The 26,866-nt window shown below is 41.3% G+C and overlaps 2 protein-coding genes across 3 annotated transcripts in view; one reads left to right on the forward strand and one right to left on the reverse strand.

Annotated features, from left to right (window-relative positions):
- The window catches only part of avl9 (AVL9 homolog (S. cerevisiase)), a 31,490-nt gene extending 7,648 nt beyond the window's left edge, over positions 1–23,842 (reverse strand). The window contains exons 1-15 of the mRNA XM_085172830.1: positions 23,616–23,842; positions 19,425–19,545; positions 13,795–13,880; positions 12,853–12,924; positions 12,071–12,160; positions 11,911–11,977; positions 11,775–11,815; positions 11,651–11,689; positions 10,009–10,078; positions 9,208–9,683; positions 8,760–8,894; positions 8,454–8,673; positions 7,954–8,071; positions 7,810–7,863; positions 100–188 (exon numbers count right to left, since the gene is read on the reverse strand). Coding sequence (XP_085028956.1) covers positions 100–188; positions 7,810–7,863; positions 7,954–8,071; positions 8,454–8,673; positions 8,760–8,894; positions 9,208–9,683; positions 10,009–10,078; positions 11,651–11,689; positions 11,775–11,815; positions 11,911–11,977; positions 12,071–12,160; positions 12,853–12,924; positions 13,795–13,880; positions 19,425–19,545; positions 23,616–23,699 — 1,762 coding nt within the window. The 5' untranslated portion in view covers positions 23,700–23,842. The remainder of the gene's footprint in view (positions 1–99; positions 189–7,809; positions 7,864–7,953; positions 8,072–8,453; positions 8,674–8,759; positions 8,895–9,207; positions 9,684–10,008; positions 10,079–11,650; positions 11,690–11,774; positions 11,816–11,910; positions 11,978–12,070; positions 12,161–12,852; positions 12,925–13,794; positions 13,881–19,424; positions 19,546–23,615) is intronic.
- Positions 23,843–24,299: 457 nt separating this feature from the next.
- Positions 24,300–26,850, forward strand: lsm5 (LSM5 homolog, U6 small nuclear RNA and mRNA degradation associated). 2 transcript variants are annotated; one of them, XM_085172834.1, is made up of 6 exons: positions 24,300–24,400; positions 24,502–24,639; positions 25,271–25,366; positions 26,335–26,362; positions 26,448–26,520; positions 26,616–26,850. In XM_085172834.1, exons 2-6 carry the CDS (start codon positions 24,603–24,605, stop codon positions 26,646–26,648), a joined length of 267 nt encoding a protein of 88 aa, XP_085028960.1. In that variant the 5' UTR covers positions 24,300–24,400; positions 24,502–24,602; the 3' UTR covers positions 26,649–26,850. The 2 variants fall into 2 exon arrangements, with proteins under 2 accessions (XP_085028960.1, XP_085028961.1); XM_085172835.1 differs by lacking the exon at positions 24,300–24,400 and having other exon boundaries at positions 24,474–24,639.
- Positions 26,851–26,866: the final 16 nt, after the last annotated feature.

Genomic DNA, 26,866 nt, shown 5'->3' on the forward strand with positions numbered 1-26,866 from the left:
ACTTGTACTGTCATCTCTTTGAGGTTCATACTGAAAGCTGAATTAAAGCTCAAAGTTTGCACTTTAATGTTGACTGGTTTAACTGAGCAGCTGCCTTACCGACTGCCTTCCCAGTCTGGACTACACTGCGACTGGTTGTCATCATGGCGTTTCCGATCTTCTTCCCTCGCTCGCTGTTCTGCACCGAGCTGCAAAGAGAAAACAAAAGGTTCACGAACGCCCAGAACAAGCAGTCTCTATTTTCATCTCCCTGTCTACAATCTGACACTAAAGGAATTCTTCCTCCTTTCCAGGAAAGAAACCACATAAACGTGCTGTTGCTAAATGTTGCACAAACCTGTTAAAGAGGATTATGTAACAGCAAAGCGACTGAGCATCAGTCACAGGTGGTGAATGTGATGATCGGAGCTGACCCAACAGCGGAAACGAGACGACTAAGTTTCACAACAAATGTAGGGCTAAATGCGGCCGCGCCTAGCTTTATCTGAACAGCAGCTTGGCGCGAATCCAGCACACAACCTTTCACGCGGATCCCCGCTGACCTGACATTCAGCAGGAATCTCGCTCCTGCATCATCTGGGCAAACAGCGGCGTTGTTAAAAAAGACGATGGGGATATATGTCAGCAGCTGCAGGGAGCAGACGTCTGTCACTCAAGCCTCTAATGAGCCGTTTTTTCATCTGAACATAAACTCACTGTCAAGTTTACTACACGTGAAAATCAAACCAGAGGCCCGCAACGCCGAGGATGCACTTACAAGTGATGTCGGGAAACAAAGCTACCACACATGAAGATTACATCACTGGATTTCAACACATTCACATATGTTCTGTGAGCCGACAAGTCTCAATTTGTCTTATTTATGTTTATGTTATGTTAAATAAAATGCTTTAAGACAGAGAATTTAATGAATATGAAGGCAGGTTCTTGCTTTTATTCTCCATATTTATGGCCATATTTAACCTAAAAGACTGCGATTCAGACTACAAGTCTGCAGGGACTTATTAAAAAAGGTTTTTATAAAACTTTTCAGCTATAACAGATTTTTTTCCCCCCAAAATGTGTGACTTCTTTCCCGTCACAAAATCGTGACTTTCTTCCTCAATAACTTGTTACTTTTTTATGCTTCACTTGACTTCTTTCTCTTCTAAAGTTTGAGGGTTTTTTAGTTTTTTTAAATTGTCAATTTATGTCTTAATAATGATAAATTTGCAGTCTGGGAATTTTTCTTGTCCATCTTTGGTTTATTTATTAACTCATTTTTAAAAGTTCAAATATGTGAGTTTCTTTTCCTCATAAATTTGTGACATTTCTGTCTCCCGGGAGCTTCCTCCCTTTTTTTTGGCCCTATTATGTCATTGGTAATACACATCAAAAGGCAGTGAAAATAAATTAAATCAATGCAATAACTGTGAATATTAAAGCAAACATTTAAGATTTCCACTAAGAAAAACTGCTGCCAAGATTCAGAGTGGCTCTGAGAGGCCTGCAGGATGTAAAGTCTACATATGAAACCTAAAACCAAACAGAAGATGAGACGTGTGCGTAGTGCCATCATTCCTTCAAACCACACAGAGCCAGAGTAGCATCAACGTGACACCGCTCTCCGCAGAAGCAGAGCAGAGCGTCAACTTTGCGGCATCTTGGAGTCAGACGGCTGTCCTGCAGCGCCGTCGCCTGCAAGTGGATCTGCCAAACAAGCTGCGGTTGCTAAGCCCATGTTGCTAGGATCAATAATCCAGCTTTGTGGCTGCTCATTTCCTCGGCAGGAACCTCTCCTCGCTGTGCTTCTTTTTGGCTAAAGTAGAGGATCTGCTGACGGACAATCCCAGCAGGGCAGTTGGGTCACGCAAATTAAAAAGCAACCGAATATAAGTGAGTGTAGAAGTTTCCTAAACAAATAAAATAAAATAAAATCTGTTCGTTTTATATTTTCAGCACCCCATTTGTTACCATCACCGACTCAACAGTGACACCAGTAGTCAAATTTAAAAAAAAAAAGAAAGAAATCTGCAAAGCTTGCAAAATTAGCAGCTGTCTTTAATGTTTGGATGGTTGTTGTTGTTTAATCATCTTTTGTATATGACTGTAGCAGCACATTGTTCCCGGGGTTTTTTGGAGACCATATTTAGTATAAATCTAGAAAAATGAAATATATCAGTAAGGGTAAGTAATGAGTATATATATATGAGTAAGGGACAAAAGCACCATTAATTTATTTATTTTGGTCTTGCAAACATGTCCCTGTTAACATGTCCCTGATGTAAGTGTCTAACGTCCATTAGCACTGCTAACAATTCCTGTCATGTTGGATTTGAGACTATTTTAAACATTCTGACACTAAACAACCCATATGGAAAAGAAATAGTAAAAACTTATATGATTTACTCATGAAAGTGGCCACTTTCTCATTACTTTCATATATTGTTTTAGTAAGGATCCAAAACATACAAGTTTCATTATATAATTTTTCAAGGGATCTTATATCTGTTTTCACTCTTGTTTCACACAAGACAGATACAAACTTTATAAGATTTATGTATATCTTTTCCATATGGGAAAGCTTTTTAAAAAAAAAACTTAATCCATATAATCTCCTTTATATTAATGTGGGTTAATTTACCATCACAGTCGTCTGTTGACATGTGCTGTTATGACAATTTCTTATGGTAAAAATGTGTCCGAAGAATAATTTCACAACTTTTACATTCGTTTCATGTAGAGAAACTGTGGAAATATGCGGTTCCTTTGTTTTGATATTAACGGCTTTGATTTCATATTAACAAGAAAGTATTCCTGTACAAAATATGATGTAAAATTTGAAAAACTTTTTAAAGTCTTAACCACGAAATAATTGCAAAAAGAAACATTTTTTGAGAACTGAGTGTTTATTGAACCTTCCGATTGGTCTTTAAAATAAATTAAATACTAATTTGCATATATGAGTGTTCATTTGTATCATATTTACTACAGCGGGCATTTTTTGTAAGTTAATAATTACAAAATATATTGTGGAATTTATTTTGGTTTTTCAGTGGAAAAAAAGAAAACCCCGAACACGATTTGCTTTAAAGGGTTCATTTTGAATTTGTCACTTTTTCCTTATAAAATTTGTTACTTCTTTCTCACAAATTTTAAAACAAAAGAAGAAACCTGTGATTTCTTTCCTCGTAAGTCTGTGGCTTTTACCTTGAGAATTTCTGGCATTTTTCTTTTTTTCTTTCCAGCAAAATGTTGCAATTTCTCAGTTAAAAAAACCAAACAAACAAAACACTTTTCTTTTTTTTTAAATTTGAGAATTTGTTACTTTTTCCTTGCAAATTTGTCTTTTTTTGTTAATTTGTTCCTTGTTTGGTACACGAACAACTGAATTCCTGATAAGTCACAAGTGATCCCATCTGGATATTTTTAGCCACTGAAGCCTGGTCGCTTGAGGGTTAAGGATGGCTCTTGACACTGGTTTAGTGGTTTATGTTTATTCATTAGACATGATTAAGTAAACCTACTTAAGATCTTAAAGCTCACACATGATCAGAAATACATCAAAATTAGAGGAGTATTAGTTTAATACTAATGAACGAGATCCAGAATCACGTTTTTAAATGTTTTGCTCGAGATGAACAGCAACACTGGAAAAAATCTTAACTTTGAATGTGTTCAGGGGAAATCTGGGTGAAATAATGGAAACTTTGTGGCTCACATGTAAACCTGCCACCCAGTTTCACACTGGTTTCCAGAAAGCCCAGAGCTTCTGTGTGCACTCTCCATCGAGCTGACTGACCCAAAAAAACAGCTCCTTATATAGCAGAGCACGGTACGCCAACAGTAACGAATCAGTGTGTGTGTGCGTGTCTCTGCAGCCGTGCAGCTCATCACATGACTCTGTTTTCTGAGAGCATCTCTGCCACCGGCTGCTTTTTGTCCAATGCTGATGACGAGGGGACATGAAAAGAGTTGGCCTTTAGTAGCCCCCTCCTGGTGCTTCAATAATACACATGCAACACAGCACATTCACAAGGAAGTCAAGCGTGGCACTGAGTCTTTCTCTTTCTTTAATCCAGTGATGAGCTGAGTGGAGTGCACAGACTCTGCCTTCTTTTAAACTTTCCCAAGCAGTGGGATACAGCAGGCTCGTCACCGTCTGCCCCACTAACCCCAGTCCCCCCCTCTTCCCCAGCCGTGATGTCTCAAGTTGCAGTAAAACAGCTCTGTGTTTACCGATGCAGAGAAACACAGGGGGAGAGTTTTCTGCCGATTCTCCAGCTGATGAGAAGCACCAAGGCAGCTCTTTGGGGTCAAGAAAATGTCCCGAGACTGACGGACACCAAATAAATAAATAAAAGGTCACCGATGACACATGTTACTAAAGAAAACAACAAGCTTTCTTGGTATGATAGAACATTTTAATATGCTGTTTTATTGGCTGGTGTGACTCATAGCTGTCTTGGCCGATACAACCCAGCAGGTTGCAAAACACTTGTGACTTCTAATCTACTGATTCATGTTTCTCAATACAAATTGTCCTCCTGGTTTTGTTTTTTTTTTAATCTTTTATGCCTGCACATGAATTTCCACTCCTTATTTTTCTGACTGAGCACAATTTTTCAGCTGCACAGTCTCATATGTACTGATATATGTTTACAAAATGAATATTTTCTACAATTAAAAGGAGAAACAGGAAGTTGGGGGGATTGGGTGGTGAAGTGTTCACACGGTTCACACCAAAGACCGGAGTTTGCGTCATTTATGTCAGAGGTTTTTACATTTCTACTTGAAGTTCCCAAGTTAAAATGCTAAAATTACTAAACATCTTCATAATGCTACGTTTTCTGTGGGGAAAAAAGAAGATTTTGAAGACTTGGTTATGTTTAGGAAAAAGTACAGCGCTTACTACTCATGTTAAAGCTCTGTTTTCTTGGTTGCCATGGTGATACTAAAGCATCTTGACAACATGTGTCCTGCAGACACTAAACATACTTCCTATTGGAAGACTGTTTTTATTTCACAATAAATAAATAAATATAATGACACAATATGTTCTCACAAACACAAATAATTATCCTGTTTTTTGTGACTATTTTAAGTTTTTGCTTTGGTTTCTTTATACTTAATATTTTATATTGCATGTGTAAAAATACCCGTTCAGTGTTTCTATTGTGTTTGTTTTTATTTATTTTCTACTAAAAGACAACTCGCGCGTGCTTGATTCAATAACTGTAATACATCGGTGACCTTTTTCATCCTGTTTAGTGCCACTTGATATTTGATTCTGATGTCTTTACGGAAATAAACAGTTGCAAAGATTTTGTTCATAGTAAACGGAGATGTTCACAAATCTAAATATAGCAGCCGTACTGGAAGCGCTCCAGAGGTTAACGGGAACGTGATCCTAATCGGGACACCTGCCAAATTTAAATCAAGTCATTTCTATGGACCGATTACCAGAACATCTTACTGCACAGTCTAAAGTCACTGCTCCGATTGTCAAAAAGTATTTTAAAAATTATCATTTATGATTTTTGTAAAATATGTAAAATATGTTTTATTATATTTAATGAATTTAATTTGAAATTTTGCTAATTTTACATTATTTTCAATTTATAAGTTTCATAATTTTTCAGACAAAGTAAATGTGCTAAAAGTGCGCAGGGGTGTCTGTTAATCTAGTAGAAGTCTCCTGATTGGACGCTGTGCAGTTATACTAATCTAACCCTGTGCTGTTTGTTTATCTGTGTGTTTGTTTACTGAAGCATTACGACAAATTTCTCAGGGGCCATGTCACCGAACACCAGAGGGTAAAGCGAGAACTTTGGGTATGACAGCCAAGCAGATCCTACCATGAAGCTAAGTTAGGGACCGTGTGTGTGTGTGTGTGTGTGTGTGTGTGTGTGTGTGTGTGTGTGTGTGTGTGTGTGGTGGGAAGGCATTTATCTGAAGCGTAACCCTAGACGCGGCACTCCAGCTGTGGACGGAGTCGCCTTTCATCCACACTTCCTGGAATGAAACCGGAGCTGAGGCTGAAGAAGTCTCTGGCTCTGTTTTTGAGAATGAAACTCACTCATAATTAATGAGTCCGGCTGATATGAGACCCTCGCTGCCACCGCAACCCCCGACCCGAGTCGACTCTGACCGCTGAGCTGCCATCCAAGCGACGCGCTGCCTGCTGCTCCTTGTCATATACTGTATTCATAAAGTATTCACAGCTGGGGTGTTTGGGTGCACTGAGCCTGACAGCCATTGGAAATTTAATCATCAGTGGCTCTAAAAACAGACGCTAAAATTTAAAAAACACATTCTTCAGAGCTGCGAGTCTCAATCTCCCATATTTTGACTTATTTTTACTTCATTTGGCATTTTAAGTAAACACTGTTTTTTTCATTTCCAGCTCCATATTTTCATCCTTGGACTTTTTTTAGAGTAACAATTGCATCATTCAAAAGTTCAAAATAAACTTTATTTATATTTTTCTGGGCCTTGGTGCAGACTCTCATATTATTGCCCAACAGTAGAAAACACTGAAACTGCTTTTAGAGGAATCTGAAGCCTGAACCTTTGGCTCATAGGTTTACCTACACAAACGCTGGCATCATTATTTGTAACTTTGGCCCTTTTTAAAAATAAACTGTCAAGATCTTTACAGTATAAATATATCAACTTTTGCATGTGTTAAAAATTAGACAGCTCCTTCAAAGTAAAAGCTAGAGGATTTAGCAAAAGTGGGAAGGATACCTAAAGTGGTACCTTAAGAAAAAAAACGTCTGGCAGGGGGAACAAACAAGGAGAAATTATCTTAAAAATGCTCAGAATGTGCCTGGGGGGGGTGGGTGTGTGTGTGTGTGGGGGGGGGGGGGGGGATCTTATATCACATCGTTGAGAAGACAAGTGGAAGAAGACCTGAAGCAGGCACATGTGAGGAGAACAGGCAGACCCTGATACACCCGCCCAGTATCTCAGCATATATGCATAATGTAACTGTCAACAGTATTGAATGCAGAGTTTAGTACTAACAAAACATGTCTGAAGGTTCTCAGTCATTAAGGTCATCGTAGTCTTAGTAGCTTGGAAAGAAAAGCATCTGGACTTGTTCACGTTTCTTTTCACCTCTCATCCGAGAAGCTTCTTCAGTTCAGAGAGGAACTGGTGGAGAGTCCCAGATTTGTAAGCCCTCTGTGTCCCTCACAGGGTCACAGAATCAGAATAATTTATTGATCCTTAGGGGAAATTATTTTGGTTACAGTGCGTTCAGTGATGCTTTTTGGTACTCAGTCTCTCACTGAACGTGCTCCTGTGACTAACCAGCATGTCATGGAGTGGGTGGGAGGTCTATTACACCTTAAGGGAGTCCAGCTATGGACCCCCTATTGATCTTGTACCTAATAACACAAGCCAAGCTGTGAAAATGGGTGTGCGTCACAATCTGCCAAGGTTTCGTGGGACCACCCTATTATGTGACAACTAAGGTCAAGGCGGGGCAGCGTCTCACAATGATACTCCTGCATCCTGCAGGTGTCACTTTACAAACTCTGTGTTTGGTTTAATAAAAAGGGAAAGTTCTGCAGATACTCTTTAGCAAGGCTTTAAAGACAGGAGCCCCATACTCTCTGTCTCTCTTGCTCCCTCTGCTGCTGCAGCTTTGACTTCTTCTAACCACCACTAGAGGGCAGCAACATACACGCTCTGAGCTGCAGGAAACAAGCGATGGGGTGAAGCTTCACCCTGCATCTTATCTGCTATTAAAACTAGATACAAATTCCTGATTTTTAGAAGAAAAAGATAAATAATAATAAGATAACATGAAACAGCACTCACTGTGAGAGTCGTAGCTTTACGTCGGCTACGCTGTACTGACCCTGGAACGGATGTCTACAACGGAGAAGATGGCATCATGAAAAACAAATAAGAAACATTCAAAAGCTGCAGGTAACAGAAGTCGTTGCTCTCCTGTCCACCTACCCTGGGGTGACGGCGGTCATGCCGGGGTGCTTGTTGCTGTACCACACCCGGTAGTTGTGGGTGATCTTCCACGCTGTGATGAAAGGTGCCCCGTAATCTGCCAGCAGCCGCTCGCTATCTGAAAGGAAGAGATGGGAAACAAAGACATCAGTTACATGCAATATGGCAGCTCCAATCCTGACTAGTAAGGCATCTAAACAGGATTTTTTAAGTTGTACTAGTTGGAAATAAAGTTAAAACCAACTATCAGATGTGGAAACAGCTGGAAATGCAGGACAGATTTATTTATCCCGCTCGTCTCGTCTCTTTCTGGGGCATTTTCACACATTATTCTGTCTGTTGTGATTTAGTTGAAGACATTAAACCTAATATAAACGCCCCGTCCATTTCTAAATGCGTACAAGCTCCCAGATGTGTTTTATGGAAGCGTGTGATTGCTTGTAAGAGCCTCTCTAGGTGTTATTTTACACATTTATTGTGAACAGTTTTGATTGTCTCACCTTGCTGTAATGCAGAAGACAGCAAGGAGTGAAGGTAGAGGGTGAACTGGGCTCTGATCCACTCGTCTCCACCCTCCCAGCCCGTCCCGTCCAGGAAGACATCGTCGCGGTTCTCCGTCACGTGTTTGACCAAGTAGTCGGCGAAGCGCAGGTCTGCGGTGGTCAGACTCACCATCTTTCTGAGCTCGGGGTCTTGGATCTGGATACGAGCTTCTTCCACCTGAAGCAGTGTTTTAGCATTAAAAAAATATTAAATACTTACATTTTAAAAAGTTAATACCACAGTTTTACACACACAGGACTTACTTCGACGATGGCGTCACTGAGGTGCCTCTGCTGACGGAAGAGGATGTTGGTTGCTCCGGCGACAAAGCCTCGCACCGTCACGTCTGACAGGAGGTGATGCTGCTGCAGCGCCATGTAGGGCAGGCACAGGTAACCCTGGAAACAAGAAAAGACAAAGGTGGCTGTGTTTATGACAGCCGTACACCTGCTCGTCTCCACCCAGCTGTCTGGGCTGAGATTTTACTGGTTAATTATTAACCAATATTGATAAATTATAAAGTTGTCAAGAAGACATTTCTAATCAAAAAGATGAAACAGGAACAGGTGCAATCAGGGTCACGCAGAAAACTTCAGAAAAGACTCACAAGAAGACGGCAATCGGCAAAAGACCTCTCAGATTTAGGTCTGAGGTTTGCACCACTTCAAAGGAAACAGAATTTTTAACAGAAGTATTAATCGCTGCTGTTACCTTAGTGAAGATGGCGAGTGGCAGGCCGTACTGATCCTCCTCCAGACCTGACACCAGGCCCTGGGTGACCCCTCCCTGACCGGTGACTGCCTGCGGCTGCACTGTGATCGGCGTTCCGGGTTTGGAGTCAAATGTTTCCGGGAGCTCTGGCTCAGTCTCAGAAGGTGCCTCTTGCGGTCCACCTTCGTCCAGCACGCTGGGGTCCAGAGTCTCCCACTCGCTCTCGGAGGACTCGGGAGAGATGCGTGAGGGCGGCTTGAGGTGGTGGTTGTCGCCCTCTGAGCTATTCCCAGAGGATTCTGTGGCAGGCTGGGCCGTCTCCACCCCGAGGTCAAGGGCGGAGCCATCGATGTCGGTGACGGACACAGAGACGAACTCTTCGGCACCTGAGACACTCTCCACTAAACTCTGGTCCTCTGACACGCTGCTCTTAGGTCTGTAGTGGGACGAGTCCACCAGGCCGTGTTCGATCATGCCTGCACGAATGTCACAGCAAACACGTTCGATCAGTCTACTACTACAAGTGCACCACAGGCTGCAAAGCCTTTCACACTGGAAGAGCACAAAGATATTTGCAGGACATGAATGTGTCATGTGCCTAACAGTTAGCCAAAAACAAAAATAATCACTAGAATGAGCATAAAGTCAAAACTGGAACAAAAATAATCAATAAAATGAAACAAGAATCCAAAACACAAAAACAACACAAACAGTTTTGTTAGAGAACTCCTGTGCCGGGTGTCACAAAGCCCTGATTCAGAAGATCAGTGCCAGATCTGTCTTCCTCTTGGAGTTACTGACCTGGAAACAGCGATAACACTGTCATCAGAACGCCTACTAGTCTGTTGACAGGAGACACGTAGAACAGGACCTGCAAACACGAGCAAGAAGAAAGAAAGAAAAGAGGTGAAAGAAATGGATGAGCAGACATGAAGGCAAAACAGCAGAAAAACACTGAAAAATGTTTTTAAAAACGCAACTAATACACACACACACACACACACACACACACACGATCAACAATTTAACATTTAATTAAAATTTAACAGGTGTTGGAGCCAAGTCCATGCCATATTTAAGTATTTGTCAAGATCTTTAAGTTTCTATTATAATCTTGATCATTTTATGTTGTAATGTAATCGGCTGTGCTCCATAAATTAATCCTGCTTTGTTAGTCTGTTGTTGTAAAGTGTTGATAAGTGTCGTTAAGGGGGTGTGTATTTGGCCCACATGCGGAGGGCTGTGGGTAAAAGGTTAGGTAAGCGAGCAGGATGTGGAGCAACAGTTTTTTGACCATCGCCGTTTTAATGTTATTTTTTGTTGTATCATAAAGGGAATGTAAACGGAGCTCCCACCAGAGGCATTTGTTTTGTACCTTTCGGTTTATATGGAAAATAAATGTTTTGCCCCTTTTTTCCGTCGCCTCGTTTTTGCTACCGGAAGGCATCCAAGCTACTTAACAAGAGCACGAGTCAGAAACTTTACGTCCTGCAGAAACGGCAAAGAAGGACCGAAGGTTGCCGTTACAACAGGACTTAAATGGCAGTAATGGAATCAGCCTTAAAAACGTATTAAGTCAAATAATGGAGGGTGGACTTCACAGCAACTAAGAGCATTAAATATTTAAAAATGGACGAGACACACAGAATTTAACAGGATCTAAAAGTGTATAAAAGACTAATACAATTAATAAAGGAGCCAAAGGGTCATCCCATGCCAATTCACAGTGGCTAAAAGCTTCCAGCAGACATTTCTTAATAGAAACTGTGCAAAACTTCAGGTCCCTGCTGTCAAGGCAAACTGGAAAACTACCTGAGCTCGATCCTTTAAACGTTTTAGGATAGATATCCGGTATGATGGGTCTATGAATATGGATGCCTAAAAAGATTTGTAAGTCTGATCTCGGACATCAGATTTGGAGACTTTTAGAAAGAAAAATGTTGCAGGTTTAAAGTAACTTGGGCAGATTTGCCTGCAAGGAAGAGGGAAGATGTGGGTAAGACTAAGTTTAAAATATACAAAATTTTTTGGAAACATTTTTCAGTGTATAAAAAGGCACAGGAACTTTTTTCAAAAGTCTGAAAATAGAAATAACTACAAATCAGAGACATCAGAGATGCACCAAGCTTTTTCCAATCTGTCTCTGTGATTATCTGCCAATACTGAGCACCACTCAACTTAAAAAGCATACTGATCAATATGTGAATCCCAAGTATACATTAACATTATATGGTTATATTTAGAGCAAATATGGTGGAAATGTTTGTCTAGAAGAACTGGGTCAGGACTCTCTTATACCTGAAAGGGACTGAAAGGAGTCGTCGGGAAGCTAAAAGAGCCACATCATAGAGGCCTCGTCTTCTCTTAGAGGACTGACAGAACCTCAAAATTACCAAATTATATGAAGAAAAGGGGAAGGATGCATCAAAGTTTGAATTCTCACCTTCTTTTCCAGCAAAATGAGCTTAAAGAGGATGAGAGCCTGCAAAGATTTAAAAATAAAAAATGTAAATAAACAGGATATTTTGTGTGGATTTTAGTGCTCAAAGTAATCAGATTTTCCCCACCTTGTGTCTGAAGTGCAGGATTAGATCTCTCGGTGACATCCCTGATGGGAGAAAAACAAAATGTTTATGAAAAGGATCAATAAAAGCTGAGATTTGTTGTTAAACCCCCCTGTTATCCGACAGATCTGGCACGTACCCAGATAAACCTGTGATCCGTCCAGAGCTGAACCCCTCAGAGAGCTGTTCATGTGGTCGTACAGTTCCTGCAGCGAAAACAGGAGGTGAGCAAGCAGCTGACCGCAAGGTACAAATACTACTACCTCACTCAAACAGGTTTAGTCTGACTGTTTTCTCACCTTCAGGATTGAGATCTGTGAGAAGTCTTTCTCCTCGAAGTAGGCGTGTGTGATGAGCTGAAGTTTGGCTTGGAGCAGACCGTAGAGAGGCTGCGAGGAAATGCAAACACGCCGTACGTGAGTGAGTCATTTACAGTGTGACCCATAAAAATCCTGCGAGGCTAATTTCTGCTTTATATTTATTTAGCATGGGTGGCGACAGCCTTTGTCTCGATGCTTTTCCTCCTGCCTCTGTTTTTCTCCCCCACTCTACAGTTGGCACTGCTAAAAGAGGGCCTGTGGTGCCCTCCCTAAAATTGTATTGTCATAGCAACATAACCATGTGTGGAAATCACAACAGGGACAAGGGGATGCGGATATGCTTTTTCTGGGAAAAACAAGTGTTTTGCCCCCTCAATCAATCCCTGTAAATGATGTCATTTCATTCATATGTATGGGGGGGGAAAAAGGAATACCCTGGTTTGCCTCTGATTATTACCTCATAAGAAACTGAAGTTTCTTATAAAGCCAAAAGATTTAAGGGTAAAACATAAAACATTATGAATCTTAATTCTCAATGGTGACACATATATAACATGCAGACACATATAGATCAGCAGACAGTGACTTTAGAGCCTAAATGAGGAGGCCACAGGGCGGGGAAATAAAAACATCCTCTCTACACGATTTCCTTCCACGTCTCCACGTGAGCTCACAGCAACATTTTACGGCCCACTGACTTAATTTAATTTTTAGACTGAAATTAAAGCTTATTAAATTAAGTCATCCAATGACTGACTCACCACTCGACTGAGGACACAGACGCTCTTCTGAACGGTCTCCCTGGTGACATCAGCCTGCCGGACCTTTAGGGCCTGAAAGACGAGCAAGAAAAAACAATCGTGAAACAAACTTCCCTCTGCGTGCTCTGCTTTAAATCGACGCTGCAGTTACAGCGCAAACGGTTTGGGTCAGTTTCACTAGACTCAATGCAAACAACAGACACAGCTTTGGGTCTGAAAAGTGAAGCAAATGCAGAAACCTAATGATGCACATTTACATCCTATAATGACGATAATAGCCAACAGGCTGCTAGGGTTAGGCTACCATGGCTACCATTATTAGGAAGTACGGCTTGGAGCAAAAAGGGAAATTGAGAAGAGAGTGTGATACGATCTGGGATGGTCCACAGCTCTACCCGAATGTTTGAAGTTATTAAATGTGAAACTACAGACCTCACTTACAGTGATCATCACACTTCACGTCACCCTTTTCCTGCAAACGTAGCAGCTCTGTCTCTAGTTTTAGCCACTTGATCACAATGGCATCTTTTCCTCCTGGAACTAAAACAGCTCTTTCTTTCAGGCTTTTGGGACGAGGCGATTCAATTCCACTCAATTGTATTTGTATTGTGCCAAATCACAACAACAGTCGCCTCAAAGTGTTTTATACTGTAAGGTAAAACCCTTCAATAATACAAAGAAAACAGAAATAATCAACCTCGGTGGCTATTAAAGAAATGAGGAAGTTTAAGGCACATTTCAAACCTTGCAAACACCTTTTAGCAGTAGCTGCAAATGACATCCTACCAGGCTCTTACAAAATCAGTAAAAACATTTTAAAGAATATATTTACATAAACTGCCTGGTACTCCACCCATGTCATGGGCGTAGCTTTCTGTCATAGAGCTGCTGCACATAGGTGCCTGCTCATTCAAGTGTGCCTACTGTCGTTCATAAACTGACCTTTGCTTCTATTTGACGATAACAGGACACTCCATAGACACACTTTGTGTCTCCACTGAGAGGCGGCAGGTGAAAATACACAGTGTCTGCAAACCAACAAAAAGACACAATCACATTATTACACCACACGCTAAAGGGCAGAAAGAAAAGACAGCATGAGAAAAATCACTTGTGTGCAGTTAGATGAGACTGATATGCTTTTTCTTTTCTGTGGTAAACAGCAGCTTCAGCAAAGACCATCGATACAATAAAAACCAGTAAGTTTAGATAAAGAGTGTTTGTGGAAGACTGCAGTGACTGACAGCAGGTTTTCAAACCAGCTGCCAAACTGGATAAACTTGAAGGAAGCAAACATTTACAAGTTGCTTGATGATAGCTGGAGAAAAGAAAAGAAAAAAAGCTGCTCCTCATGTTCAGATTAACAGCTCACGAGTCACGAGTAAGAGTTTGTGCAGTTTACACTCTGTTTAAAAATGTTTGCTTTAAGTTTTACAGTTGTATTTGTCAGAAGCAACATTTAAGAAATTCAGAACCGGCTTTACAAGACAGACACCTGCACATATCCCATCAGCCAATCACATGGCAGCATGAGGACACAGTTGAGACAACCAGCAGAAGTTCAAACTGAACATTGGAAAGAGGAAGAAAGGCGATTCGAGTGGCACTGGATGCAAAAGAGCATCTCTGACGATGTGCACACAAAAACAGCAGCAGAAGCTCACAGTGGGCGTGACTCCTGTCAGCTAACAACACGAAACTGAAGCTACAAAAGCTCACAAAAACTCGACCCTAAGAGATTGGAAAAACATGGCTGCATCTGATGGGTCTCAATTTCTGCTCCAAGATTCAGATAGTCGTATCACAGGGCACAACAGTCATTTTAATATTTCAATAATCAGTTAAAGCCATTCTTGCAAGGAAAAAAAAGCATATTAGACGTAAATGCTTATTTATTGTGCTGCGTTTTGTGTTGGGGGGTTTTCAAACACAATTTTTGTTGCAGTATTTTGCAGAGTATATTGTACATTGGATGGATTTCCTGCCATCTAATTGGACACCACAGAATGAAACTCAAGGCAGCAGATTAGGCACAGCTCTAACACTGAAGATTAAATCTATTTAACATTGAGAGCTCTTTGATAATTGTTTTATTAAACAACAATCAATAAACATTTTAGGGCTACTGAGAGCTGAGCATCAACAAGTTTTGGAATTAGCAATTTTTTAATGGCCAGAAACAATAAATGAAGGATGACTGCATTTGAGAGTCATGTTGAACTATTTCGGTGCATTCAGGGACACTCTGGACATTTGAATCAATAAAATCGTTGCTGCACTAAACGTCCAAATTCACATCATCCTTTTAAGCATTTTAAAACTTGTTTACGGAAGCAGAGCAGCTACGGAGGCATTTACATAAACCATCTGCGCCCCCTGGTGAGGTCTTCATTGGATCCGCTGCAGTTTGCTTACCAGCCAGGCATTGGGGTGGAGGACGCCATCATCTACCTCCTGCACCGAGCTCTGACTCACCTGGAGAAGCCTGGAAGCACTGTGAGGATCATGTTCTTTGATTTCTCCAGTGCTTTCAACACCATCCAGCCACGACTTCTGAGAGACAAGCTGGAGCTATCGGGAGTGGACCAACACATGTCCCAGTGGATACTGGACTACCTCACAGAACGTCCACAGTATGTGAGGACACAGGGCTGTGTCTCTGACACGCTGGTCTGCAGTACGGGGGCCCCACAGGGAACTGTGCTGGCACCGTTCCTCTTCACTGCAGACTTCTCCATCAACTCCCCACGCTGCCACCTACAGAAGTTCTCTGACGACTCTGCCATAGTCGGCCTCATCACAGGTGAGGACGACTCAGAGTACAAACAGTGGACTCTGGACTTTGTTGACTGGTGTCAGCAGAACCACCTGCTGATCAACGCTGGGAAAACCAACGAGTTGGTGGTGGACTTCCGGAGACGCAGACCCACCACGCTGACACCAGTGAACATCCAGGGAGTGGACATTGAGATAGTGGACTCTTATAGGTACCTGGGTGTTCACCTGAATAATAAACTGGACTGGAGCCACAACACTGATGCTCTTTACAGGAAGGGTCAGAGCAGACTCGACCTGCTGAGGCGGCTGAGGTCATTTGGAGTCCAGGGAGCGCTTTTAAAGACCTTCTATGACTCTGTGGTGGCATCTGTCATTTTTTACAGTGTTGTATGTTGGAGCAGCAGTTTATCGACAGCTGAGAGGAAGAGGTTGGATAAACTCATCAGGAAGGCCAGCTCTGTTCTGGGATGCACCCTGGACCCAGTGCAGGTGGTGGGAGACAGAAGGACTCTGGCCAAAATAACATCTCTGATGGACAGAGTCTCCCACCCCATGCATGTAGATGCTGCTGAACTGCAGAGCTCCTTAGTGACAGACTGCTGCATCCTCGATGCATGAAGGAGCGTTTCCGCAGGTCCTTCCTCCCTGCAGCTGTCAGACTGTACAATCTGAACTGCTCCCAACAAACATGTTTACATCTGCGCTGTAACTGCAATAATTTAATCAACCGATTCGCACTGCAAACTGGTTTGCCTCTTACCTGTAATTATTTTTATTTAATTTAATAACTGTATAGTGCTCTCTGTTTATAGTAACCATTGTCCTTAATGTAAATATGTAAGAAAAATTGTGTATGTTCCTGTTCTGTGTCCTGTGTACTGTTTGTTTGTATATTTGTCTTTTTGGCTGCTGTTACAACCAAATTTCCCCTTGTGGGACAATTAAAGGATTATTCTGTTCTATCTCAAGCCTTTTGCTTCCCAAAAAACACATTTAAAAAAATGATTTTCAAAATTAGCATAAGAGAACTTCAAAAACACATAAATTCACCCAAAAAAACTCCAAGATAAATCATTATGATTATGGTTTATGTAGAGTGAAGAATAAGGAATTCAAAAGGAGAAATTCTCATTACTGAGAGGTTTGGACTGGGAGTCCAAAAATCATGTGCTTTACAACCTGATTCCTCTTCTACACTCACTGGGAGATATTTACCAATATAGAAACAACGTCAGTCATCAATCAAAAGCACAAAGATTAGAAACTGCAGCGACACGACAGCTGTCCTCTGTCATTAAGAAGATGATGGGGAAAGGAAGAGACTCAAATAAAACTTCAGGGCTCAACTCAATTCAGTCTGAGGAGGGGGGCTGAGGAGGATTTCACAACGTGACTAGTATTTCCTCTGAACAAGACGACAGTGGGGTCACAGAGGTTAGACTGTGGACGTCACAGATTAAAGAAGAGGCAACGGCGGGGGCATCTGTGCAGAGGCCACACTCTCCGTACGTCAAACCCAACCAAGCAGCTCTGATATGCCAGGATCCAGCTCTCATGTCTCTGCTCAACACAGCAGATTCTGCTGCACTAGATCACCATCTTTCTTTTTTACTGACTGGATCTCCTGTGCGAGGATGCGATAGCTTAAGAAAACTGCTTTGAAATAGTTTTATGAGACTGGTGATTTTCCCGTGCCAAACATGTGCAGGAGACTCTCTGTTTGCTTTTAGTGTTTCACAGAAGCAGCTGCTGTTGTTTCTTAATCAGTTCACAACACGCTGGAGGCAACAAAGGAACCGATCCAGAGAGATTTCTCTACAGTGAAAACTGTGCGAGTGGAGCTCAGGCTGATATGTATTCAAGGGAGACTTTTTAGACTCGGGGAGACAGCAGGGGGGCTCACAGGAAGTCAGAATAATTGATCAGACGTAGCACCAGTGTAAACTGTCAAGGCTCATGCAGCAATGAGCCCTCCTGCATTAGTTACTCATTATGCAGCTCCATGTACATTATTACTGGATAATACTTATTGATTCCTTAAAGCTGCAGCTGGAGATGATTGTAATTACTTTAGATACTGCTGGGCAGTTTAGGAAAGCCAAATGTAATCATGCATTCATCCATTATTATCACACGCCTTTGGACTGCGGGAGGACGTCAGAGTATCTGGAGAAAACATTCAGGGCTCCAGTCAGGAACCTCCTGGCTGTGATGCATCAGTGCTGACTACTGACCACTACACCACTGTAAAATGAATGGTACAGAGTACAAATTACAGTATTTGCTTCAGAAATGTAGTAGAAAAAAGTAGAAGATGAAATAATAAGAAAGAAAAACATCAAAAGTATATTAAAGCTGTACTTCAGTCAAGCAGAAAGTACTTTTGGGCTTAGCAGAGGCCAACACCCGCATGTTTGATGAAGCACAAATGCCTTTCTGATACAACTCACCCATTTATTTGAGCCCTGAGGTTGTGTTTGTCTCCTCCCAGTCGCAAACTGGGGATTTTTCACATGTAAGTCACATGTGTAACACGCCGCATGACAAATCTGAGTAAATACACCCAGTTATGTTGCAGCAATGGTCCCAACCCAGTGACATTTGTTGGGGATAGGCCAGTGGCACTCTGCAGATATCTGCATACTACTTCAAATTTTATTTATTAAACATATTTCAAAGAGTATGCGCCTCCCCAGGCCCTGCTCTTCTGGACACAGCTCTCGACTTTGGAAAATACAACAATTTTTTTATCCAGACCATATTTTAATAAACCTAACAAAGCAGTTTCTAATGATATTTAATATTAAAGTAAAGCAAGTGACCCCAGAATCCAAATCTGGGTTTTTCAGCCCTTTAAAAGTGATGAAAACTGAAGTCCAGAAACATGACTCACTAAATTAAATGTATTATTTCAAGCTGTTCCTTAATATCCTGGATACTTTTACTAATCAGTCTCGTTGTGTAACAGCAGTCTCTGTTACATGAAGCGCTCGTTTTTTCACTGCTGAATCACCGAGCTGACCAACAAACAGCTGACAGCTCTGAGCAGGAAGTGAGAGCTCTCCATGCTGATGAGTGTAGTTTTTGAAGTTGAAACTACAGATATGAGCCTTGGCTCGGTTCCTGCTATTTGCCTTCACAGGTCAGCACGGGCCCGTCACATGACCGCAGCCCCAACAGGCGAGCCACTCACTATCGCTCACACCCACCTCTCTGTTTACAGAAGTGACGCCAGCCTTTTAAAATCACCGGAGGACAATCATGATTTTATCACCTCTGTGAGAAGCACCTGCTGACTCATTCCCACACTTTGGAAATTCAATAACAAACTTCAATAACAGTGATTTAAACCCTGTTTTATTGGCATAATAACCAGTCAGGTATCTGAAGCCTCCAATTATTCACATTTTAGCACTTTATTCACACAAAATCTTGTCAGTAATTTGATGCCTTTTGATGAATGTTACAGCCTGCTTCGTGGTACAGCCCGTCCAACAAACAGAGGACTAACACAAAGAGATAAACAACTATTCGTGTTCACATTCACATAACCAGTGACTGTAACACACGTCTTTGGGCTGTGCTAGGAAGCTCGAGTACCTGGAGACAAGTGGAGAACATGAAAACTGTACACAGGCCCATAAGCAAAGCTTCAAGCTTCAAAAGCACGTTTGAAGTCTCAGCAGAAAAATGCTCCATTTGTAAACAATCTGTCAGCACTCTGCAAATGAAGTAACACCGGGATCTTTGTAAGACTTCATAAGACTTAATTACAAAGTGAGTTTGTGCCGTACCCTCCTGGTAGTTGTGTGCTCCGTCAGGAAGAGCCAGGAACGGGAGGTACTTCCACTCTTCTGGGAGCAGGTTGCTGTCATGACCCTCGTCTGGCATCAGCGGCGGGTAAGAGAATTCGACCTGAGGAAAGAACGGAGAAAGAATAACACCTCATTCAGGCTGTTTTAGCTCACGCAGGTAATCTGCGAACACACTGAATACAAATGAGGACGTTTGTCAGTTTGAAGTCATGGAAAATTTCCATCACTTGCACTGAATGACCTCACGTGTGTTTTCCTAATCATTTTACCCTCACCTCAAATGAAAAGTTAATGAGGTGCAGGAGGTGCAGTTTGCCACGTCTTCTTACTCTGATGTTTTGTGCCGGACGTTTAGCTTCACTGAGGTATTTTAGTGACTGTAATCATAATAAATTTAAACAGGGATGCTTCTCTAACGGCTCTAATTCTGTTTATCATAGTTATACTGTTTCCTGTATCTGGGACACATATTCTAAAATCTAATATCACCAATTATGAGCCGTTTGTGTATCAAATACCTGCTTTAAGGCCTCTAAAGTAATAAATCTTCCTACGCCACATCTGTTTGGAAGGGTAAAGGTGGACAATGTGGGAAAAAACATCACTTTACGACAGCAGCTGGAGTTAAAAAGAAAGACGTGGCTTGCAAAGTGCTTCACAAAAGGAAAATAATTTATAGAAACCAGATTTTATTGTCATTGTGTAACATCTGTAGTTTGCATGTGGGCTTAAAATGAAAATCTAAAGGTACAAATGCATCTGCCTATTAGAAAGTTATGGTATGCAGTGGAAGACACAGCAGCAGCAATTTACATAATGTTGATCATTAATTTTCCTGTTTAGTTGGACGGTGCATGCTATTACCGTCTTTCCGTTAATAAAAGACACTTCAGTGTCTCTTCTGCTATAGGAGTTGTTAGTAATGTGAGAATTCAGACAGCTCCTATAATGGCTCGATCATTTCACTCAGACAGGAAACCAGCCGAAGCAAAACTCAACCACAACTTTAGTGTCAAAGGCCGCCTAGAACATCATCCCAATGAAACTGATGGTGCAGAGGAATAGCCTAGAAACAGGCCTGCAAAGCAAATACCATGCACATCCTGGAAGCAGAGGATTTATGAGCAATCACTGAGTGGCAAAAAGAGATCCAACTAAATCAGAGAAGGCTTTGGATTAAGAGTAGACTCATGGGGGCAGTCAATAACAAAACAACAAGAACATCTCAATGTGAAGAACACTGAAGACCCAATAAATGTAAAAGAAAAAAAAAAGTTCGAAACAGATGTTTCCCACACCTTTTCAAATATTTCTGTCCAAACTTTTTGTCCAATTATTCCAAAATCTGGCCAAATGTGGTATTCAGGATAATTGAGTTTATCCCAACAGCACTTTCCAGGTGATTTACTGGTCGATCAACATTCACACCCTCACCAGCAGCCACAAGCTGTGAGTAGAGACTGAAAGAGTGTAGAGCTGTTCCTCCACATCAGGAGAATATATGACATTCAGGCATTTGACCCAGATGCCTCCAAGGTGAGCCGTTTCAGGTATGTGAGGAGACCTCGGGGGAGGAGCTCAAAACCAGCTCCTACCATCACTTCGCACTGCCGCACACAGAAACAGCAGTGCTATCAGGTAATCTAACTTAATTCTAATGACAAGAGAAAGAGAACTGCATGTCTCCAGCTCGTTTAATCAGCTTTGCTCCTTGCTCTACTGAGTCAGGTCCTAATTGAGGTCCCCATATGTGAAAGCACTTGAAATAATTACTAACGCTCAGCAACAGTGACTTGTAGTGTTTCTAAGTGTACCTTAGAAAGTTTCATATACACATAACATTTCCTTACTCGTGAAGTAATGAGAGAGAAGTAAAGTAATTTAACTACAAAGAATGAGTTAATTCAAATGCAATTGAAAAAGAAAAACAGCGGACCTGCACAAGTGGAACAGAAAACTGCTTAAAGATTAAAGTTAGATTACAGTTAGTTTTCACACAGCTGAATAAACGACACACAGAAAACTGATTGAGCAGAAGTGTGAGATGTCCTGTTATATCTTAGATATCAATGTAGCAGACGGCTGAGTTTATTATTAAACTTCACTGAGACAATCTGCAGATTTCATTAACAGTTTAATAAACTATCATCTTGTCTTTATTTTTAGTTAGCACAGACCTTAAACACTTCAAGCTGTAAGCTAATGATAGTTATATAAGAGCAGATGCTGCTGGTGCAATAAGATGTTTTACGTCCAACGGATGATGATCTGATTAGTCGACTAATCGCAAAAATAATCAGTGACTAGTCGACTATCAAAATAATCGCTTGTGTCCATGGATGAAATGTCTAATTTTGTCCCATCTCGCAGTGGACCGAGCCCCACATTTTGTGGCATTTTCATGCAAATCTGTCCATGAATTACTATGTAATCCTCCAAACAAACAAACTAAGCCAACTGCAAAACATGTTAGGGTGCAGATTTTTAATGTATGTGCCAATGTTTCTTAATGTACTGTTAAAAATAAACTTTGCAGATGTAAGGAATTAAAAAACTTTCAATGCCTTTATCAGGCTCATTTATGCATTTTTATTTGTGTTTACATGCTTAAGAGTAAGTGGGAAAACATAAGTAAACATATTTCTGTGTGATGGATGTTCCTGCTGCATCACTAATTAAGGTTTCCAATAAAAAATACATGTAAAAGGCCTCGAAATCCTGCCAGGCAAGCAGATGGACAGCAGGTGAATAAGAGGAGGAGGGCGGTTGTGAAAGAGACGCTGAGAAACGGATTAAAGAGCCAGGAACCCAATCTTGTGCCGCCCAGCAGGAGATCGCTGACCCTTATCCGATAACCTCCACCACCTCCATCCCCGAGCGCAGGCCCATTAAAGGCAACAAAGACTGCACACTGGGTGCTTTATCGGGGCTCTGGTCTCATCTTTACATCAGGAAAACTGCTGTTTTATCTTTGTGCTTGAGCAGCAGCTGTTTGCAAAACCGCAGAAAGAAAAACAGATGGAGAGCGGAGACAACAACACCACCACTGAGGACGAGGAGGAGGAGGAAGTTCAGTGTGTAACTGCACATTTAATGAAATTTGAATCAGCAGCAGAAGAAGAAGAACAAAACAACAATGAGAGAAAATTAGAATGAGTAAAGCGGGGGTGTTAAGCTCACTTTACATTAACGGCCACACAGAGTTTGGTCTTAGGTGATGATTTGTCAGACAAATTATTTTCACAATTAAACAACTGCTACAAATGTGAAATCTTGTAAACCTCCCCATTGGAGGGCCAAAGTTTCATATGTAGTAAAAATCCTTAAAAAGATAAAAATAAATAAATAAATAAAAAGGTAAACACTGAGTGCTACTGCCCCTCAGCAAGCTTCTGGAAGTTAGCCAATCAAGAGACAGCAGGCTTAAACGGAAGGGGCTCTTTAAAGAGAGACTTTGTTTCAGGCAGAGAATAAACTGACAAGTCTTGTAAATCGCCAGTGCAAGATCGAGCAGGAGTTTTTAAAACTTTTTAGCATGTAAATCCGCTCAAGTGCAGTCCTAGAATAATGAGTCAGTAATGCCTTCTGTCTGTCTTGTCAGCTGGGCACAAAACATATTTTTCACTTTTAAACAACAACTCCTATAATAGTGACAGTTTCAAGTGTCTTCTTTTAATCAAAAAGGCCCTAAATATTAAGTAAACAATGACATGAGACCAAGAAAATGTTTCTAAACAGCTCAAAGAAAACCTGAATTGATTGATTAATCGGCTTGTTGCTCCATTTTTGTGCATACCCAGATACAAGCAGGGTCCAGGAGCAGTGATGATGAGTATGCTGCAGCCTGTGATGAAAACACTGAACAGTTGGCAGCAGGGCTCGTGTTGTATAACCCTGTGAGCCCACAGCAAACAGCTGATCTTAACCTCTCTTCACTGACAGGGAAGCCAGGCAGTGAGAAGTATGTAGTTTTTACTGTTTTTATGTTTAGAAATGTCCGCATTACTGCAGGACTGTGCATGCGCTGTTTAAAAAACAAGGGCATAATAGACACGTAAGATGACACTCGTACCCTACAGAAGTTTAGTGAAAATGCACCTTTATGTCAACTCGATGTGCGGACTCGGTTAGCAGTTAGCCGATGTTAGCTGGGAGCATGGGTTCACGTACCTGGCAGCCTTTTTTGTGGTGAAATCCAACCACCACGATGTGCAGCACCGGCCCCTTCCCTTCGTCTCTGCCCTGAGGCTCCATCCCCGCTGCTGTACCCGCAGTCTAGCGTTGTTTTAGCTCCGGAATTGGATGTAAACACAGCTAACCGAGGCCGACTTTTCTGTCTGTATCTCCCTGAATATGTGACACAGACAGACAGCAGTGATGATTTTCTCTTCCGCTTAGTCCCCATTGGCCAAATGGGCAAGAGCATTCCCCGCAGCGCACTTCCGTTTTCGCTTAGCGAAATTTGAGTTTTAATTCGCCGTTGACCAATATAACATAATATAATTAGATAACAGTTAACAATTATAATGAGTGTATTTTTTTTCTTAAGCAGGACAGAATGAGTTTAAAGGCTTTAAATGCAATTAGGCTGAAGTTCTTGTGGTAATGAGTTGACTAACATTTCCTTCATGTTTTCCTTCATTTCAATCTGGAATTTCATTGATATTATCAGACAGCTTGCCCTAGAATAATGTCCGGATAATCTGCATTTAAAAAATAGATAGTTAGCTTAGTCTCTTGTGTTTCCCGCTCAATAGACAACGTGTATGTCACCTTAATTTCCACCTGTCAAGGAAAGATAAAGCATAACTATCCGCGGTCAGATTTTACAGGGGTGAATTATCTTGATCTCTGTTCTGTTCTCTTTTTTAAACACAAAAATGATGTCATGTGTTCCTCGACACAACTTGCGCCACCGTGTGGAGACATACAGAATAATTTAATATCACCCTCAGGTGTGTGTGTATTTTGTTTGAATTTTTAAAATGTGTATTATATCTGGTTGCAATCATGAATGTTTCAATTTCTTAAGAAGGAGACTCTTTTGTTTCCCCAGAGACGAAATTCTTCTGGATTGATTGATCTTGTCTGGCTGGCCCACTACTGTTCGTCTGTCGATTACTTCTGGCTTTGTGGAGGGAAGTCTCTTGGTTGAACATGTCGGCTACAAACCCGTCGCAGCTGCTCCCGCTCGGTTTGTAAAATCTCAATGATGCTGTGTTTTGTTCCTGACGTCTGTGGGTTTAAATGAGGCTGTTCCGAGTCAGCGTGCGACGGCCGCAGTTTGAGCCGCGGCTCACCGAAAATCATTTTGTAGGCAGATGTTTGCTAGTTAGCATTAGCATCACGCCGGTAGGGAGCTAACGTTGCGGCTTTACTCTCTACAAGCACAAACAAAATGCTTCTTATTTGGTTTAGTTTATTAAAGTGGCAGAGAAGGCAGGTTTCTAGCTGAAAATTTACAGATTACTGGATTATCGTCTATTGCCCTATTGGCATCTTCAAAATAAATTTAAAAATTCCATTGTCGGCTTTTTTATTCAATTTAGTTATAGATTATACCTTTTTAAAATATGTGGTTGCATATTTGTAATCCAGTCAGACTCCTATATTGTTTTGATTTTTGGGGGGGATCGGTTTAATGTTACATCATGTGACTAGGAAGCTACTATTAAAAATTTATAGTATTTCAAAGGGTTAACTGATGAGTCCTTAACAAAGATAGACACCCGTTAATAAAGTAGGTAGGTAAGTGAAGTGTAAAAAGTAGAAACACTCACCTGAATTATAGGATGTGTAATTTCTCTGTATGTTTCCTTTTGCAGAGCTTGTGGACAAATGTATCGGCTCCCGAATTCACATCGTCATGAAAACTGACAAAGAAATTGTCGGCACCTTGCTGGGCTTCGATGACTTCGTCAGTATCTTTTAATTAAAACGTGTCCAGATGAGCGAGTTAGTGCACACCTAAACACCAACAATGTACAAAGTCTTACTGTATTGTGCTGTACACACCATCGACTGTTTGAAGTCATCCATGCTGTGAGGTGGAGCTGATGCGATGAGAAGCAGTACGAGAACTGTTGTGTTACTTTTTGTTTCTGTTTTATTTAGAAATGTGAGAGAGGACAGTTGCAGAAACCATTGGCATAAAAAAGTGTGTAGATCTGTACAAACAAGGGACAAATAGACTGATCAAAAAATTTAAGGAAACAGTCAGTCATCACACTACAACACAGTTCAACTTCAGACATGTCAATCTATCCAGATAGGAGTAATAAACCATGGAAAATCTATTTCAGCCAAATTGGTGCAAATTAAAGTAACAACAGGTGTAGCAGATGGTGGCCACAGACCATTTCCCTCTGCTGTCAGATCTCATTCTGGTGCAGTGGGGCCTGGGTTCCTCCTGCTGTACGGCTTCTTTCATTTTTACTCTTAAAAGTCTGATGGGGTATTATCATCACCTGAGTGGGCACCTTGGAAACCCAAGTTTGTGAATCTGATAACTTAAGAGGGAAGTCAGCTCGGATTTTCAAATTGATAACATTGGTGCATCTTCTAAAAATCTTGGAGTTTGAATCTCAGTGACCTTGTCCTCAAGGTCAGAGTAAGTTTTGTGAAATTCTTGTGAATGCGATAACTTGAGAATGAGGGGACATAGGATTTTGAATTGACACCACAGTTGTGTCTACTAGGATGAGGAGTACCGCTGGTGGCCGCCAGTTAATTCATTAATTAGTTAATTAATTATTAGGGATTAATAGGAAGTAGAAAGGCTTCTGTGGATGGGTGCTGCTCACGTCCACGTCTCCACATCCTCCTGCTCGTTTGTGTAAAGCTTTTACTGTTTATTGTTGCACAGTTTGTCTTTAACTGTGTGTGTCAGACATGGTCCTGGAGGATGTGACAGAATTGTAAGTACTCCTGTTACATTTTTACTCTAACTACACCTTTTCTCGGGTTCACCGCTGACTATATTTATAAACAAATGTGTTGCAGTGAAATAACACCAGAGGGGAGGAGGATAACCAAGCTCGACCAGATCCTCCTCAATGGCAATAACATCACCATGGTAAACAAACAAACGCCGGATCGTGTCCCATAATCTCCCCCGGTGTTTTAAACCTTCACAGGATGATTTATGGCTGCATATTTTCTCTTCTGCAGCTCATCCCCGGTGGAGAAGGACCAGAAGTATAAATGCCCGGAGGCCGGTTAACCTTCCTGTGTTGCTGTTCCTGACTTTATGTAATTATTATTGTTGATGACTTGTTTTTTCTTTGGGTTTTTCCTCCTGATCCTGAATGAGAAAGATATTTTTGTAATAAGATTCCTCACTGATGAGAGGTGCACATGCCGAAAAGTTTTTCTTTGTTAAAAATAAATCCGAGGATGTCACACAGTCTGAAAAACACTTT

This window comes from Neolamprologus multifasciatus, chromosome 9, assembly GCF_963576455.1.
Source record: "Neolamprologus multifasciatus chromosome 9, fNeoMul1.2, whole genome shotgun sequence".
NCBI classification, from domain to species: domain Eukaryota; kingdom Metazoa; phylum Chordata; class Actinopteri; order Cichliformes; family Cichlidae; genus Neolamprologus; species Neolamprologus multifasciatus.

What these genes read in the sequence shown, in the direction of transcription:
- lsm5 (XM_085172834.1), top strand. Translation starts at nt 24,603, where the DNA reads ATGTCGGCTACAAACCCGTCGCAGCTGCTCCCGCTCG. An exon ending in GGGCTTCGATGACTTCGTCA is followed by an intron (nt 25,367 to 26,334) that starts GTATCTTTTAAT and finishes TGTGTGTGTCAG; the next exon opens with ACATGGTCCTGGAGGATGTG. An exon ending in ATGGCAATAACATCACCATG is followed by an intron (nt 26,521 to 26,615) that starts GTAAACAAACAA and finishes TCTCTTCTGCAG; the next exon opens with CTCATCCCCGGTGGAGAAGG.